The 18,374-nt window shown below is 47.3% G+C and overlaps 1 protein-coding gene across 4 annotated transcripts in view; it reads right to left on the reverse strand.

The window, feature by feature from the left end:
- The window catches only part of DYM (dymeclin), a 292,576-nt gene that overhangs the window by 130,577 nt on the left and 143,625 nt on the right, over positions 1 to 18,374 (reverse strand). For 2 of the 4 annotated variants that reach the window (XM_055127709.1, XM_055127708.1), the window contains exon 14: positions 4,620 to 4,784. The exons of the other annotated variants lie outside the window; for them this stretch is intronic. In XM_055127709.1, coding sequence (XP_054983684.1) covers positions 4,620 to 4,784 — 165 coding nt within the window. The remainder of the gene's footprint in view (positions 1 to 4,619; positions 4,785 to 18,374) is intronic. 4 annotated transcript variants of the gene reach the window in all.

The raw sequence follows: 18,374 nt of genomic DNA on the forward strand, positions 1-18,374 counted from the left end.
CATATGCATTTTGCAAGTGTCGACAAGTAGTTCATAGTATCCTTTGTGGTTTTGTTGTTGCTGTTCACATGTACAGTATTTTTTCACTTAGCATTACACCAAATGTTTTCCATATTTTTTTAAATTAAATAATACTTTTACTACTATAAGAAATTCCACGGAGTTGACAAGACCTACCTGACCATTCTGTTGTTCTGCTTCTAAAATTTTGGATAGCTATATTCTTGAAAAGTAAAATAAAATAAAATTTAAAAGTATTTGTTCTTGAAAAATCTCTATACTTTTAACTAACAAAAAAACCCTGCAGGCTCTTCTGGTGGAAAATGCGGGCAGTGAGGAATCCCTGTCAGTCACTGGATGAGGAAGGGCCGCAGGCCTGCGGTCACGGCTCAGTCCCAACTCCCTGCTCACGCTGGACGGCTTCTGTGTGGACCAGCGTTCTCTCAGTCAGCACTGGCTCGTCCGTCGTCACTCCCCAAGGCACTTCCGTGGACTCTTCTCAGCTTCGCTCCCACCATCACACCTCGTCTGCTCTGGCCCGACCCTGCCCTTTAGACCCTTTCCTCAGATTCCTTCAAATGCGCGGCAAACATGGGACACAGTACGCCTTGACGGGGCGCCCCCGGGCTCAACCCGCAGGAAGGCATCTGCCCACAGAATTCCATTACCAAGGGCAGAGGTGCCCCGCCCCCCATCAAAAAACACCCATAAAGCACCCTGGCCCGGCCTCGAGGACTGAGACTATCTCTGGCCATCAACATGAGCTGCATGCTTACTCACACCTCCAACATACATGTTCCTGCCATGCACTGTTCCCAGAGATACCACCTCTTGCCCCACCTGTGTTTCCCTCTGCACTGGCCCGTTCCAGGCTTGCTCTCCTGCCCGAGCGTTCCTCACCTTACCCTGACGCTCCCACCAGCGTCCCGCTTGGATTCTGAGCCGTCTGCCTGCTTCTGTGGGTTTGACACGTGGCGCCAGGGACTGAACGGAGGGCGTCACACAAGCCCGGCACAAACCTCCTGACCACTCAGCCACATTCTGAGCCCTCAAACTGGTTCCTTCCAGGTCATTTCAGATCCTTCGACAAGAAATCTCTCTCCGCAACTTAGTGGTGTTACGTTTACCCAGCAAGGCAAGACTTTCCCCAGAGAATTTTTTTCCCTTCACCATGAGGAAACTGGGGACCCTGGCGGTGGGAAAGGTACACTGGTGAACAACTTTGCAACTGTGTATCTCATAATGATTCAATTAAAAAATAATAATTACCACCCCGGCACATTCACTGAGGAAACACTTGCTGACTCGATTACCCGGAACCGAACGGTCTCCCCTTCCACCCGCGAGTGGCTGCTGAGCGGCGCACGGGTACTCGGCTCCACGTCCAGGCTGGCGAGGGGGGGGCTAAGTCTGAACCAAAGCCGAGGCCCTGCGCCCTCGCCCGGCCCTTCTGCTCTCGCTGGGGCACGGCAGAGAGAGTGGGGCAGGGCAGGGCAGGAGGCCTCGGGGCCTTGAGAAGTCCAGGAGGCAGAGCTGCCCCGCCTGCCTCCTTCACGGCAGCTGCAGCCGAGTGATGCGCTCAGCCAGGGCCCTGTCCACTCTGCGCTTGGCCGACTGGTGTCTTTTGGAGAGGTTCAGAATGACCCGTCGCTTCTCGAGAATACCCCAAGGCTCAAAGACAGTGGCGCTGGCAAAGGAGGGACCAGCCTAGAACGTCACTGCTCACCTGCCTCATTTTAGAAGGGAACAGAATGTCTTCCCGACAGTACTGTGGGGGGCGGGGGGAATCGTTTTGAACGTTGCTTGCATTCTTTTTCTGCCCTGTAGCATCAGGCAGCGGCACATCCAAGGATCATGGCAACTCAAAAGAAATGGTGCCATTAAAATCGAACCACCTCAACACCCGACTTGCCTTCAGTTGCTCTTATCTCAGTCCAACTGAAATGGCGCTTGCAGCCAGATTTGGTAACAGGGAAGAACAGACTGATAGACAGACAGACAGACACACACACACACACACACACACCATTCAGAAATAAAGAAATATAAGTATATATATCACTTAGAAATAAAAGAAATAGAGGTATTTTCTCTTGATAGATTTCTCATTAGAAGTATTCACTTCTCCATTCTAAAATCTAAGAATTCACTTAAAGAATTTAAAACTAGCCACAACGATCTATGCAAAATAATGGATTTCATTCAATTACTAGCAGCAAGTTAAAATGTTCAAATAGGGGGTCATGCAGCAGGTAGAATGCTAGTCTTGTTTTACTTATACCAAAAACGATAAAGTACAATTGAAATAACGTATTTAATATTGGGTGAGGTACATCCAATTCTGGCTCCCAGGTTTTCTGATGGGTGTTGAGCTGACAAATATTGATTGCCCGGGAGGAGAAGATGACAAAGCCATGGAGAAAGGGTCTGTCTGGGGGTGGGCTGACATGCCATGACTATTTAAGCTAAAGAAAAAGGTTCAGCAGAGTTGTGACAGAAACTCCAAAGCTGTAAGAATGTATACAATCGGGTACTTCTCTCGGGCAGAACAAAATCGATACAGGAGTTACTGCAGGGGAGTTACTGTGGGCGACTTCCCACAGGACAGTATTTCCAACAGCAGGACAACCAGAGGCATCTACTGGCAGGACAGGTAAGACCCACCGGCAGTGGGAGACAGGAGATACCACACACAAAACGAGAGGTGCAGGGTGGTGAAGGGACATTTCTGTGCTTCTTGGCTAGACGTGGCGCCCAGCTATCTGGGTGTGATTATTATTTATAGCCATTATGAATATACTTTATTTGGAACCAGAAAACTTTAAAGAATAAAAACTGATTCTCTAGCCTGTGGGGCAGAAAGGCCTCACCCAATCGTTTACAGGCCTTCAGAGCAAAGCATGAGGTTTCCTGAGTAATTCTGTGATCACACGCAAACCCTCCCTCGGTGTCCAACCTGCTAGCCTGCTTTACAGATTTAAAATGACAGCAGCGTGGGCACTCACCACAGTGCCCAGCCTGCCCTCTGGCCACCAACGCCCTTCCTTCCACCTCCATCCCTCACGTCTAAGAATGCATGCATCTTTACTTCCACACATGCACCCAGCCTACCGATTCTCGTTTCTCTAGAGAAACCAGCTAACACCCTGGCCAATCAGAGCAAGCTCAGTGATGCTGCCCACGGCCCTTTAACAGGCTCACTGAGAGAAGAAGCTGGGCCGAGACTCAGCAGAGTGGGGTAAGGCACTTGCCGTGCCTGTGGCCAACGCAGATCCAATCCCTGACACACCATACGGTCCCCCAGGCCCTGAGTCCAGAGCCAGGATAAACCAGGTGGAAGCCAAAACAAACAAATCCCTGCCAGATTAGGGGACGCTTTCCCCATTCCTAGTGAGCGGACAGGACCTATTTGCAGATCTGCAGAGTGTTCACGTTCCGACCATCACTTCACTCACTGAGTGGGCAACTGCCCGTTTCAGTTTGAAAACCTCTCCTATTTTAAACACGGAAACTCTGATTCTGTTTTCACTGGCTTTTCTCTCCCTTGAACGTTCACTGATACCACTGCAGAGTGCAAGATTTCCCCTGCGGGCAAGGCCCCCTCACCGGGAGGCGCCCAGGCCTGTCGGCCTTTCCTAGGAATCCGGGTCCTTTCACTGACCCCCTGACTGTCTAGCCTGGAGAGTTCATGTTAATTTACCTGCCAAGCTCTATTTTAATCCTAACTGTGATCTTTATCTCTTACAGGTAGGTGGGCTTGGCCCTAGAGACTCGCCCCTCTCCGCTTTCTTAGTCGTAGTTTGCGGTCGAAAGACTTGCTGTTTTCTAGAAGGTGGTCAAGAGCTTTTCCTTCCTCCTGGGGGCCAGCGCTGGAGGAGGAGGAGATCTCGTAGAGAAAGTTCGAGCTGAAATGTCAGCTGCCAGGCACTAGGCAGGCTTGTCACCTGTGCATCTGGGGGTTTGGGACACACACCACAGCAGGTGCTGCCTTCTCTGAGACTGGCTTGTCGCTCCTCTCTACTCCCACCATCAGGATGTTTAATCTACATCCACCCGTGACACATCGCCACGTTCTGGCTCTGCGACTACTCTGTGTAAATAAAATGAGTAAGAACCGCTCGACGCCAGTGGATAATTTCGAGAGTCTTGTGAGGCCGGACCTGCTCGGTGGGACGTGCTCCCGTCAAAACATGGGTGAAGCCTTTGAGACAACTCTGGTGAACTCGCAGAGCAAGAAAAAGAAACCCGAGTTCACATGGCGTTAGGAGTGACTCTGGAGTCTACGGCACCCACAGAGCACCCACAGAGCACCCCCCGCACTCCCCACTGTGAGAAATCTCGCGTCTGGTTTCCACAGGAAGCGGAATACAGGGTGTTCTATCCAGCTGATATGACAGCCGTGGGGTTGAACGTTTTCCCCATAATTTAAGGGGACATTCGTAAAGAAACAAATTCTAGCTAATACTTGTAAAGAACCATTTAGAGTCATTTCAAATATAATTCCCCCCTCCCTTTTTTATTTTTAACCCACGTAACGGATGTGCGTCCCCCTGAGACATGCAACCACTGGTCACCCAGATCATGCACCATGCAGGGCAGGGGCAGCGGAGGTTAATGACCTGGAGGCATAGGATCTGAGAATGTGAGAGCAAGTTAAGGACAAGAGTTCCTCTCCATTGTCACGGAGGCTCGAGGAGCAACGCTGAGGCGCAGAACAGGGAGAGTGGGGGGAACACAGTTTGTCCAACACATACACATATCTCCGCAAGTGGCGGCAGGTGTAACTGAAAGACAAAGGTAGAAGGAGAAAAACACAGAGAGAGGAGTTTTCCTTTGAAAAAGACAAAGCATTCGTCATGCCCACAAAGCTTTCTGTGTATTTTCACTAGACGATGCCCAAGAGAAACAACAACAGTAATTATAATAAAAAGACTTCTTTTTAATAAAAGCAAATGAACTTGATTTTCAAAAGGGCAAAAGAACTAAATGGACGTGCCACCAAGGACAAACGGATGACAAATAAACAGGTGGAAAGATGCACCGCGTCACTGTCTCACTGAGGAGATGCACATTATGGCAACGGTGAGGCAGGCAGACCTGTCGGGATGGCTGGAAGCCAGAACGCTGGTACCACCAGAGGCGAGCGCGGGTTCGGGGCAACGGAAACGCCCCTTCATGGCTGATGGGGATGCATCATATGGGTGCCTCGGGAGACAGTTTTTGTTTCCTTACAAAGCCAAACATGCTCTTACCACACAAACATCTGCAATAGGGATGCTTAAAGAAGCTTTTTACCCTAACGGCCAGAACTCATGATCAATCACAATGTCCTCCATCGGGAAAACAAATAGGGAAACTTAGGTGCGACCAGGCAACAGACTTTATTCAGGACTGAGAGGATCTGAGATAGCACACTCTGAGCGGGCCTGGAAAAACCCGATACCCACATGTCTCCGGGAAGGAAGCCAACCTCGAAAGGCTCTGTGCAGTCCGACCCTGTCACACGACAGCCTAGAAAAGGCAGAACCAAGAGGGGCAGTAAGAAGATCACTGCAGCCACTGTGGAGGGAGGGGGAGCAAATTCTGAGGGCAGTGGAACTACGCTGCATGCTGCCACAGTGGCAGAGACAGGTCACTGTGTTCTGGTGAAGACTCCCAGAACGTACAACACCAAGAAGGAACTCCGCTGTAAACGAATCTATTCAGAGGCCAGGAGGTAGCCCCGTGGTTAAAGCATGTGCCTCACATCTACTAGGCCCCGGGTTCGATCCCCAATACCACCTGTACACACACCACTGCAAAGTGGGGGAAGGGAAAAAATACTGATCCAGGAAAGTCTCAAAATAATATGGTGGTTCGATTTAAAATTTTTTAATTTGCCTTGGCAGAGGGGCAGGAGGAACAGAACGGTGCATAAGGTGCCTGCCCAGCATGTGGCCGACCCAAGTCTGATCCCCGGCATCCCATACAGTCCCTCGAGCCCTGCCAGGACTGATTCCTGACGGCAGAGCCAGGAGTAAGTCCTGAGCATTGCTGGGAATGGCCCCAAAACAAATCCAAAAAAATTTCCTTGGTAGAGGAAAGAGACATAAGGTATTTACCTTTACAGTATGACTTATACATTCAGGGAGATAGGAAGTAAAGCTACCATAATACAGAAGATGCCAAGAGAGAGATTATATATGTATATGTGTGAATATGTATATATACACATACAAAATCCTCGGGAGTCCAAAAGTTTGAAGTGACACTCTGAAAATAAACTTCACATTGATCGACGGTTTGAAGATAAAAATAAAACTGAAAGAGTTCATGAATAAATCATACACCCCAGAGTCAATAAAAACTCTGACCCACAAAGACTGGGAAGCATGAATGAAGGTCTTCACTTTTCATGGTCTATCTTCTGTATGATTTGATCTTTCTGCTATTTTAATGCTTCATAAAAAAATCATAAGTTAGTGACTTACTCTTTTTTTTGTGGGGGGTGGGGGTCACACCTGGTGATGCTCAGGTTACTCCTGGCTCTGCACTCAGGAATCACCCCTGGCGGTACTCAGGGGACCATCTGGGGTGCTGGGAATCGAACCTGGGTCAGCCTTGTGCAAGGCAAACGCCCTCCCCGCTGTGCTATCGCTCCAGCCCCCAGTGACTTATTCTTAACGATGTAAAGAGGCAGAGAAGTGCTTACTCCAAGCCCATAGCAGAAGCTGAGTATGTCAGTTTGAGTGGGACACAGGGGACTGGCGAGAGACTTCCCAGGCTCACTCAGGGCCTTGTGAGGAAGCTGTTAAGTGACGGTCCCTCACGGACATCTGAAGCGGCATTTGAACAGGGGCCTAACTGAATGTGACATTTTTTGAGCAGGCACACATGGTGGGGCTTTGGGATTCCTCCCGGCTCTGTGCTCAGGGAATCACTCCTGGCGGTACCCAGGGGACCACAGGTGGTGCGAGAGACGGAACCAGGTCAGCTGCGTGCAAGGCAAGCAAGCGCCCGACCCCTGTACTAGTCTCAGCCGACCGGACAAATCTTTAAGATGACACGTTGCGAAGCAAAGGTCAAACTGGAGAGAAGGAAGAGCTGAGAGATAAAACCAGATAGCAGCAAGCCTGGGAAAATAAGCGCCAGGAAGACGCTATTGCTCTAGTTTAGGCGTGCACTGCTGATGGCTCAGCGCAGAACCACGGCAGGCCCCGGTCACTCTGTGGAGGGACGTCACAGAGTGACGTCCATCCCGTGCTGGCTGGGAGGGAGGGTGGCGTCAGCAGAAGGACAAGTGGCGGACTTGTGGCTTCTCTTGGATTCATTCAGGAACTAAACAGATGTGTTGTCTGAGACAGAAAAACTCGAGGTAGGGAGAGACCATGAGTTTAACTATGAACATGTTCATGCTACGGCAGTGAGACGTTATTAAATGAGCATGTATGGCTGGGGCCAAGGAGGGGTGCCGAGGAGTTTAGCCGGGGCCAGGGAGAAAGCACAGCAGGCACGGCACTGGCCTTGTTCACGGTCAGCCCCCGGCTCAATCCCCAGCTCTGCACGTGGGCTTCCCGCACGCAGAGCCAGGAGTGGCCCCTAAGCATTGCCGGGTGTGCCCCCAAACCCAAAAGTCAGAGTCTGAAGAATGTGTGAGGGGGCAGAACGACAGTACAGCGGGGAGGGCATTTCCTTCTCACGAGGCCAACCGGGGTTTGATCCCCGACATCCCATATGGTCCCCCAGCACTGCCCGGAGTAAGTCCTGAGTGCAGAGCCAGGAGTAACCCCTGAGCATCACCACGGCACCCCCATGCCCCCCGAAAAGAAAAATAAGAATGTGTGTGAGGGTCGGGATGGGAGTACAGCAGGGCAGGGTCCTTGCCTTCATGCGGCCGACCCAGGTGCATCCCCAAACGCCACCAACAGCGATCCCTGAGCACTGAGCCAGGAGTGATCTCTGAGCCCACTCACCCCACCCCACGCCGCGAAAAAAGAAAAACATGTGTGTGAGACTAGTAACCAGGGGTGAGTAAAAAGACAGGGTCATCGCGCCAGGCGGTTTCAATAGGGCTGCCCCGAGAGGGGTGGGCGAGACCCCTCCTCGCCCCAAGGGACCCAGCCCTGGCAGCCGAAAACCTCCAGAACCCAGCCGCCACCATGCTCACAGCCGCTCCCCACACGCTCGGGCAGAACCTGACCCAGGAGTGAACCTGTTCTGGGCACCTCATGCCACACGCCCTACCCATACTCCAGGAGCACTGCACCACATCTGACACGGCCAAAGCAGGAGGCAACCAATCTGAGAGGGAAACTATACTTTTTTAAATATATAGATACATATATAAAAAGCACACAAGGCTCAACCTTTAACAACACGTTAGTGATTTCTTATAAAAGGGCTTAACTGTCCCTGGGTGAAATACAACAATCTTCATAGTCTTTCCTCCAAGGATACTTTTTGGTAGCATTTTCAGCGGGTTTTCATGACAAACAATACAAACTATATTATTTTGGTTCTACTTTGGGGCAGGGATTGGGGTTCGGGATGGAAACATCCGAAATATGGTGGTGGGAAGGTGTCATGGTGTTGGGATTGGTGTTTGGATACTAAATATAATCAAATATTGTGAACTACTTTATAAAAAAAAAAAAGAAAATTGAAAAAGACAGGGTCAGAAATTCCAAGGCTTAAAAGCACAAAGTGTAGGGGCTGGAGTGATAGCATAGCGGGTAGGGCGTTTGCCTTGCACACGGCCAACCCGGGTTCAAATCCCAGCATCCCATATGGTCCCCTGAGCACCGCCAGGAGTAATTCCTGAGTTCAAAACCAGGAATAAGCCCTGTGCATTGCTGAGTGTGACCCAAAAAGAAAAAAAAAAAAGCACAAAGCGTAGAGCTGGGCTGGCAGGGGCCTGGGGGTGACAAGGGATACTAGCGAGGGTCACATAAGGACAGTGGCCGAGGGTCTTGGGCACATGGTGGGGAGGGGTGCAGTAACCACGCACCAGTGCCATAAACATTAACACTGTTGTAACCGTGTTCTCTAAATTATAATTTATTAAAACTATTGAAATTAATAAAGGGGGATGCAAAATGGTAGTTAGAAAGGTGAAGAGAAAATCCAAAAGTATTTTTTATGGTTCATAGGTCAGCAGGTTGTGCCAAGAGGAGCACAGTAACAATATATTGTCTGTATTTGCTAAATTCCGTAAGATAAATTCCGTAAGATAAATTCTGTATCTACTAAACAAATAAATTATGAACTTTTCAAACTATAAATAGAATTACTAAAAGTCTTATAAACAGTTCAATCTTTTTTTTTCATAGTGAATATCAACTTTTATTTATTTATTTATTTTTTAAATTCTTTTATCAATTCACCATGTGGAAAGTTACAAAGCGTTCAGGTTAAAGTCTCAGTTATACAATGCTCAAACACCCATCCCTTCACCAGTGCATATATTCCACCACCAAGAGTCACGATATACTTCCCCTCTTCCCCCCCCAGACAGTTCAATCTTGAGAGGTCCTTTGTCTTAGTAATCTTAAAAAATTTTATTGTTTAATAAGAGATTAAACGGAAAAAAGTGATGATTAGCAGACACCTGAGAAATGTAGTCTATGTGAAAAAAATCCTTATTTACAAACATACAAAAAGAACAAAAATGCAACTAGATTTTAATGACTCTATTCTTTAATAACTTATAAGTTGATCATGAAGTCCATCTTAATATTTTCACAGCAATTATAATAATGGTAAGAACTGAATTTAGAAAGTCAGTCAACCCTAAGCTTTGAGGTTGCTAGTTTTGAAGTCAGGTCAATCAATATGTATTCCTTAAATATAAATCAAGGCATAGACAATGAGCTTTTAATTACATTAAGTTGTCATTAACTAATCCTTATGAGCATCAACTGGATTTGTTGCTGAGTAAGATTTTAATTATGAAATTATTTTCAAAGCATGTGTTACACATCAAGTTAATAAAATGTTTTAGAAGATACAGATATGAAAATGGACTTAAAAAATATGACTTGCATTTACTATAGCACTTCAGAGTCAGCCCTAATGAAAGAATTCCCTCTAATCATTCTCGGTAAAATAGTTGAGTGGCATCTGATTAAAGTCTTGCTGTGACAAAAGATCAGCATCTTGGCTGAGGTTTTCCAGATGCACGCTAATCTCTACATCCTCTCGGAACTCTGATAAAACTGCCACTGCCTTTCAGGAATGGGATTACAGTATCAGCCTCTGTGATGCGCATCAGAGCATCTTGGATTTCCAACAGCTATTCACCTTAAACTGGTGAACAAACACCATGCACTGCAGGGCAACGCTTCCAGGCCTATATATGTTCGGAGCCTACAGAAATGTCATCTTACAGAGCTTTGCTTCACTTGAGCATGTCCAGAAAGCTTTGTATGTGGACACTCTCTGACTTTATCATGTACAAAGCTGAGATTACTGTTCAAGATTTCCCCCAAAAAATTACTGCGGTATTACGGAATAGAATCAGCTCTAGGACAGGCCTCCTTGGAAGCTAGAGATGTTTGTTTCAGTCACCACCCAATTTGGAAACCTTAATCAACGGTATCGTGCTGTTCATGCACAGATATATGGACGAATTTGACATTTTCCCATTTATGACATTTGTATTTTTCTCTGGCCCCATGTTCCATGGTGTCAATTAAAAACCCAGAGAACAATCCTCATTAATGAGAGGAAAGATTTCAGAATAAAATCACACACTGAGTGGGGGCAGGAGAGATAGTACAGTGGGTAGGGCGCTGGCCGTGCACACAGTTGACCTGGGTTTGATCCCTGGCACCCTATCCTACGGTCCCCCAAGCACGGCCAGGACTGATTCCTGAGCCCTGCCGAGTGTGGCCCCAAAACCAAACCAAACCAAAAAATCACACATCGGCGATCCGGTCAGTGAGTGGAGGGATTCTACCCCCCGGCCTCCACCCGCAGTTCTGTGCTGGTAAATGCAGAGGATCCCTTACCACAAACTATCGAGCAAGCAGAGCACCCAACTGCTATGCAAAGTCTACAGCTACTCCTGTTCGCTTCTCCCACAGAAATCTGAAAAAACGTGAGTGTCCATGGGAAGGCAGACTTAAAAACGCTCCCCGTTTCTACTAAAGTACTCTGATCTCACGCACACATCACTCCCCGCGTACCCAAGGCCACCCGTGTCTCAGAGACCCCTCCCACTGCCCCAGGCCCCACCTGCAGGATCAGTTCCCTGGACAAACTCTCCATTCTCATGCCTTTGGCTATTTATTGTTCCCTTACTATCTTTGTTTATTTCCCACATATGAGAGTGGGAAATTTTTATTTTTGACTGTGGAGGGGTGGACAACTACACACATATGGATTAATAAGACTAAATTCCTGAAATTCAAAAAAATTATAAAGCAGTAAGCTGCTACAAAACTGTCAAAACTTTTAGATATATAAACTTTAAAAAAAGTATGATTCTGTGCTTATACATTTAAATTTTACTCAAAATAAATTCTACAAATGTGCAATTTTGTAAGAATGAAGAGAGGAGAATTTTTTAAAAACTGAGTCTGAATAAGCTAATAAAAGTGTTTCATCCTAAAATGGTACTGTTGGGCTTATTAGAAAACATGTAACACTTGTGTACATGCATTATGAAGTAAAAGAAAAAACTATCAATGTGTGTGTGGAGAGAGAGAGAGCGAGCACAAGCCTAAACAGACGAAGCTGAAATTTTGAAGCCACTTCATAATTAAGATTTTTTTAAAGTGAGTCTTGGAAATATTGTTTAATCAGGAACTGAATCCACCAGAGGAAAACAAAACCATAAGAAAACACAAAACTTGTGTTCCTTAAAAATGTGACTCGTCGCCACTTCAAACAATAAAGCAGACGTAATGTACCTTCTGATATGATCACAATATAATACATCTTAAACCTAATCCTCAGGGATTATCCCAGGAATCCAAATGGAAGGGCAGTCTTTAGGGGAAAAAAAAAGGTAACAAGGAATTCTGTTTTGTATTCTTTGCATTTTAAAAGCTTTCAAGACCCAAGAGTGTTGAGGGCGGGTTGCAGATAAGGAAGGAGAGAGGGACCCTTCTAGGCCCAGACTCCAGATGGCGGGGAAGAGGGTTTTTGTTCTCCTAAGAAGAAAATCAGGGAGCAAACGACAAAATTTAGATTATTATTTTCTCAATGTGCATTTCCTGATTTTGGTAAATGTCCTGGCTATTAAGAAACAAATACGGAAAGGGCCGGAGAGAGAGGACAGAAGGGAAGGCGCTGGCTTGCACGAGTGGCCCTGGTGTGGCCCCAGGAGTGATCCCTGAGAGCAGAGCCAGGAGTAAGGCCTGAGCACCACCCAGTGAAGGGGGAGGAAAGGAGGGGAGGGGGAGGAGAGAGGAGAAGAAAGTAAAAACACCCTAAAGTTCTTGGAGCAGGTCTATATACTCACTCTTACACACTCCCAAACAACTGAGAGCATGAAAGAGCTTGGTAAAATAGCAACCCTCATGAACTCTGAGTGGAAGATAAATGAAAATCTTTATACCATTTCTGCAAATCTGCAATTTCAAGATCAAATGTTTTTGGGGTTGAAGTGATTGCACAAGGCCAACCTGGGTTCGGTTCCCAGCATCCTGTATGGTCCCCCGAGCCCCACCAGGAGTGATTCCTGAGTGCAGAGCCAGGAGTAACCCCTGAGCATCACCGGGTGTGATCCAAAAAGAAAAAAAAAATTCTTAAACTAAATACTACAATATCAGACTTATTTTAAGGATCAGGGATGCAGCTCAAGTGGTGATCTCTGGGTCCGACCCCTTTGCTCACACACACACACACACACACACACACACACACACACAAACACACACACACAATCAGTCCCGCCCAGTGTGGCCCCCACAACAGTGTTTACAATCAAATTATTTTAAAGCAAATTAATTTTAACCTAAAATACAAAGAAAACAGAGCTAGTCTTTTTGGCAAACTGAATAATATCAGCTTTCAGATTATTAAATTCAAGTCTGAACCCTCAAATGTTGTTTTGAGTTCCATGCTTAAAGCTTTAGGACTTCAGAAAAACTAGAGCGTGGGAAGGAAGCAAATGTGGTCTGGAGCCATCCCATGGAAAACAATCACTGTTACTTATGTTGCACTTGCAAAAAAAAAATAGTCACTTTGGTGCCTTATTTTATGAAAATGCCCAGGATTATGCAATGTACAGCTCTGGACTGTTACTCAAAATGTTTATGCTTTATCAGTGTGTGAAAATGTTCTATCTTACGTTTAAGTAAGATCCAAAAAATTACAAGCAAAAGACTAACGCTTTAGAAAAATCCCAGAGCCAGGCTTTCTAATCCCGGACTTACAGTACACTTTGAGCATAAAATTGTCATTTTTTTCCTAGCACCCTTTTACTGCCTTAGTATTTATGTGTTCAACGTACTTACAAAAATGAGATGGTCAGGGTAGGTTAAGCTTTATGGACTACCTAGAACATCCTCTGTGTCCTTTTACAACCCCCCCCCCTTTTCTCTTTTGAAACAAAAGACCTGCCAGCAAATCCACTAGTAGATATAAAAGAATATCAAGAAATTTAAATTAGTAATGTTTAAGGCATATGTGTTAAAGAGACACCGTGTGTTTCTGGATAAAAAGACAAAATACTATAAAAAGTGTCATTGTCTTCCAGAATAACAATTCCAGGGGGAATATTGATTGTGATATCCTAACTTTTTTTTTTTTTTTTTTTGCTTTTTGGGTCACACCCAGCGATGCTCAGGGGTTACTCCTGGCTTTGCACTCAGGAATTGCTCCTGGCAGTGCTTGGGGGACCATATGGGATGCCCGGGATCGAACCTGGGTTGGCCACGTGCAAGGCAAACGCCTACCCGCTGTGCTATCGCTCCAGCCCCCATATCCTAACTCTTATGAGGGCTCCTCGGTTTTTCAAAAAATTTGAGTGCCCAATGAAAGAGTCAATGAAACATATGCACTCCTAAGGCCAGGGTGAAAATATAGTGGATAGTGACCAGCCCAGGTGTACATCCCTGGTACCCCATAAGGTCCCCGACCATGCCATGGGTGATCCTTGAGCACAGAGTCAGATGTAAGTTATGAGCACTGCTGGGTGTGGCCCCCAAACAAAATAAAACACAAAAAGGATATGAACTCCTTACATAAAAACACACCAACTCTAACTCTCTCTCTCTCTCTCTCTCTCTCTCTCTCTCTCTCTCTCTCACACACACACACACACACACACACACACACACACACACACTTTTATATAAAATTTCAAGATCTTCACAGGATCCGTGAAGCTCATTCACATTATCTCTCCGCCTCAGGTCCATATGCAAGAAATAGGTTTTAAAAAATCAAGAAGACTGAAAAGTAATTAGGGGGGGCTTAACATCATGTTACTCAAGTACATAAGAATCACACTGAAGTTAGTAGCACTAAAGGAAGGATAGACAAATGAATACCAAAAAAACAGCTCAGAAACCCCAGAATAGGATCTAACATGTGCAAGAGAGTGCTTTTATACTTTGGGATAAAAGTATAAAAGGATCTAAGATGTGCTAAAGATTGCATTTATGCTTTGAAAACGCTTTGGAAAGGAGAAGTATTTTTAAAATGTGTCTGGAGAAATGAGCAACATTTTTTTTTCCATTTCTATAACCCGGGGCTATGGGTCTGCCACCATTTGCCGCCTTCCGTCCTTGAAGGGGTCTTCATGTGAGCAACATTTTTTAACTAGAAATTTATCTTACACAGCAAATCAATCAAAATCAGATTTAAATGTTAAAAATAATCATCATGAAGAACAGAAGAAAGAAAGGATGTGGCTAAAATAATTCCTTGATGTGATTTTTTGATTTGTTTAGCTTTTGGGGGCCACAGCTGGCTGTACTCAGGGCTTCTGCTGGCTCTGTGCTCAGGGACCACTCCTGGCAGACTCAGGGGACCACCTGGGGTGCCAGGGATTGAACCCGCATCATGCAAGACAAGCATATTACCTGCTGTACTAGCTCTCTGGCTCCAGCTTATAAGATTTTTATAAAAATTTAAATATATATTTAAAAAATTAATAGCATAACTCACAACAGCCAAAATATGGAATCAACTTAAATGGCCACTGAGAGATGGCTGAATAAGGAAACTGTGGTATGTATATCCAGTGGAATACTACTATGCCATCAAGAAAGATGAAATGGGGCCTTCTGAGACAAAACAGAAGGAACTTAAACCAATTATGTTAAATGAAACAGGTGCAGGAATGAAAGACATTAATAAATGGCCTCTCATGATAAGGGTCATCAATAAACACAAGTGAACTGGAAATATAAATAAAACTAACTTCTAGACTTTGGTGAAAACTGTGATGGCACTGGAGGAAAAGGGGAAGGAAGATGCCAGTGAGGGGTGAGCACTGTTTCAGGAAGCTGGAACGGCAAAGGGCAGACAGAGCACTGTTTCAGGGAGTTGAAATGGTGAAGGGCTGAGCACTGTTTCAGGGAATTGGATGGTGAAGGGCCGAGCACTGTCTCAGGGAGCTGGAACGGCACTGACGCCTTGGAGGTCAGTGTGGTTGCTCACCTAGAGATGGAGGGGCCAAAACCACACTCGAAACTCTGCAGCATTATTAACCAAATACAAGTGAAAAAGCGCCATAAAAATATTAAAAGGAGACAGACACGTCTATAACATAAGATAGTCAAAACTGTTCGCCTTGTGTCAATGTTTCTGAGCTCTTTTGCTTTCAGGTGGGGGCTGCGGGGGCCACACCCTGTGGTGCTCAGGCTTCCTCCTGGCTCCACGTGGTGCTGGGGCCGCCCCAGGGTCTGCCGTCCCCGCTGTCCCGGCATCTGTGAAGAGCAAGTCGGATCTGTTCATTCTGAGGTGCTGGGGCTTGAGCCCAGGGCCTCACACACGCAAAGCAAGGGCTTGGCTACAGAGGCGCATGGCCGGCCCTGCTCAGAGCTCTGAAATCTGTGCACTAGGATGAAAATCACACTGGGAAGGGTGCACAGGGCACCTACTAAAGTCAGACAACAGACATGCCTCAGGGCGGAGGCTGACGCTGGAGGCAAAGAGAGCAGCTGGGCAGAGAACTCAGAGCCGCCAGTCTCCCTGGAGGCAACGGAGCACGAGAGGGGGAGATTCCCACTCTCAGAGGACAGCTGTGGCTGCAGACTCAAAGGTCGGTAACAGACCTTAGGTTACCGCAGTGGCGAGGAGGGCGGAGGGCACTGGGATAAAGGCGAGAAGTGGGTGGGCTTGAGTGCCAGTGACAAGAGCCGGGAATGAACTGGACACGGTAGGTGCGAGAAAGGGAGTGTCAAAAATGACTCCCAGGTTTCTGGCTCGCTTGGAAGGTGACGTCGCTCACTGACGAGGGCCCAGAAAAGAGGGTCCGGGAGGGCCGGGGAAGGCAGGAGTCGACACTTGGACATTCGGACCTGAGATGACTCTGAGAAACGGAAACACAATTATCGAGGCTCTGCTGAGGCAAAACGCCTCCAAAGCCCAGGCCTGTCTGCAAGCCGACCGTGCAGACCAGTGAAGACGAGAGATGGGATGGAGGGACCTTGAGAAACGCCAGCGTCCAACAGGTACTCGAACCCCTTTCTACTAGAGAGAAGCAGGCGAAGCGTCATAAAACGTCGAGGCATTTCGCCCCCACCCAGAAACAGAGGATGAAACAGCCAAGAGGAGACTGTTCAGAGAGAAACGGAGTTTTCAGGTCAAACACAAGGAAGAGGGCAAGTAAGACAGCAAATGCCCACTGGACTCAGCAATACTGAAGCCGCCCAGACCACAGTGTCTCCTGTCAATCACGTTCCAGAAATACCAGTCGCTGAACACAGCCCGAAGGCCAGACAGACAGCAGCACGTGGGGCGCTGGCCCGGCACTTGGCTGCCCCGGGTTCCATCCCCGGCATCCCATCTGATCTCCTGGGCACCGCAAGGAGTGGTCCCTGAGTGCAGAGGCAGGAGTAAGCGCTGAGCATCATCGCTGGGTGTGGCCCCCAACCAACCAACCAAACAGAAACCCCGCGGCTGTGAACGGAGACGGCTCTCTGGTTCCATGCATTAGCTCACTTACTTGCACTAAAATATCGCTCAGTTTCCAGGGAAACTTTCTGCAAACCAAAAGTTTGCAAAATAGCTCGCCACCCACAATTTGACAAACTTAAAACTGTCGATACACTGTGGGTCCCTAGGGATATCTGAGAAGGCAAGTGAAGGACAATCTGGAAGGAAGATAAGGGAGCCACAGCGCAGTGCGGAAGCGATGCTCCGAGCATGAATCTCAGGGCTCCAGAACCCGTTTTCCCTGGAGCTGAGTCTACCAGCAGGAAGACCCTGCGAATTCCTATGAGAGGGATTAACATGCTGCCATGGGAAACACTTTGAAAGGAATAATCCATACACCAAGGGGCGGAAGAGCCTAAAATCCTACTGTCAGATGGAGGAAGGAGGAGAGGGTAGAATAATAATGAAGTGATTCTTCACTCATGTAACATATTATGACACAATAATTATAAGTTTGTTTACTTACTTAATCACAATTGCTTCAAAAAGCAAAGTAAGTATCCCCCAAATATTCCGCAGGATAACCTGGAGGGGCTGGGAGGCTCCAGGCACCCCAAAAGCCTGCACAGTGCGTCCCAGCTTGATCCCTGGCACACTATTTTTTAAATGTCAATTCAAAAACAACAAAAATAAGGAAGAACTAAATCATTAAAAAGTTATTTGTTTGATTATCATTGGAATTTAGTGGAATTTTCTGTTGATTTAAAAATATTTCAACAAGCACTCTGTCTGCAATTACTTTTTACTTGTGGGGGAGGCTCGGCCAGGGACAGGTGGGGGGACTCCCACACGATGCTCAGAGGGGACAGGGGCCGAGAATCGCCCAATGCTTGGCCAGCTGGGCCAGGGGTCCGACGCTAGGGCCTGAGGACGAGGCACGGCTGGGCCCTGCCGGGCGGGGCCCCGGGCACTCGCCCAGAGGAACAGGCATGGACAGGGGGCCGGTGGTGCTGCAGGGCCCCCCAGCTGACGCCAGGAGGCCGTGTGTGGGGCTCAGGCTGGCCAGGTGCTGTCTCCCGGGGCCCTGGGTTTCGGTTTGTCTCCTGGGCCAGCTCTGTGTCAGGGGCCCAGCAGTGCTCAGGGGTTTCTCTCTCTCCCTCCCTCTCTCTCCCTCCATCCCTCTCTCTTCTCTCTCCCTCCCTCTCTCTCCTCTCTCTTCCTCTCTTCTCTCTCTCCCTCGCCCTCTCTCTCTCCTCTCTCTCCCCCTCCCGCCCTCTCTCTCCCCCCCCCTCTTCTCTCTCTTCTTCCCTCTCTCTCTCTTTCTCTCTCTCTCTGGCTGC

The sequence above is a fragment of the Sorex araneus genome, chromosome 2, assembly GCF_027595985.1.
Source record: "Sorex araneus isolate mSorAra2 chromosome 2, mSorAra2.pri, whole genome shotgun sequence".
Lineage (NCBI taxonomy): Eukaryota > Metazoa > Chordata > Mammalia > Eulipotyphla > Soricidae > Sorex > Sorex araneus.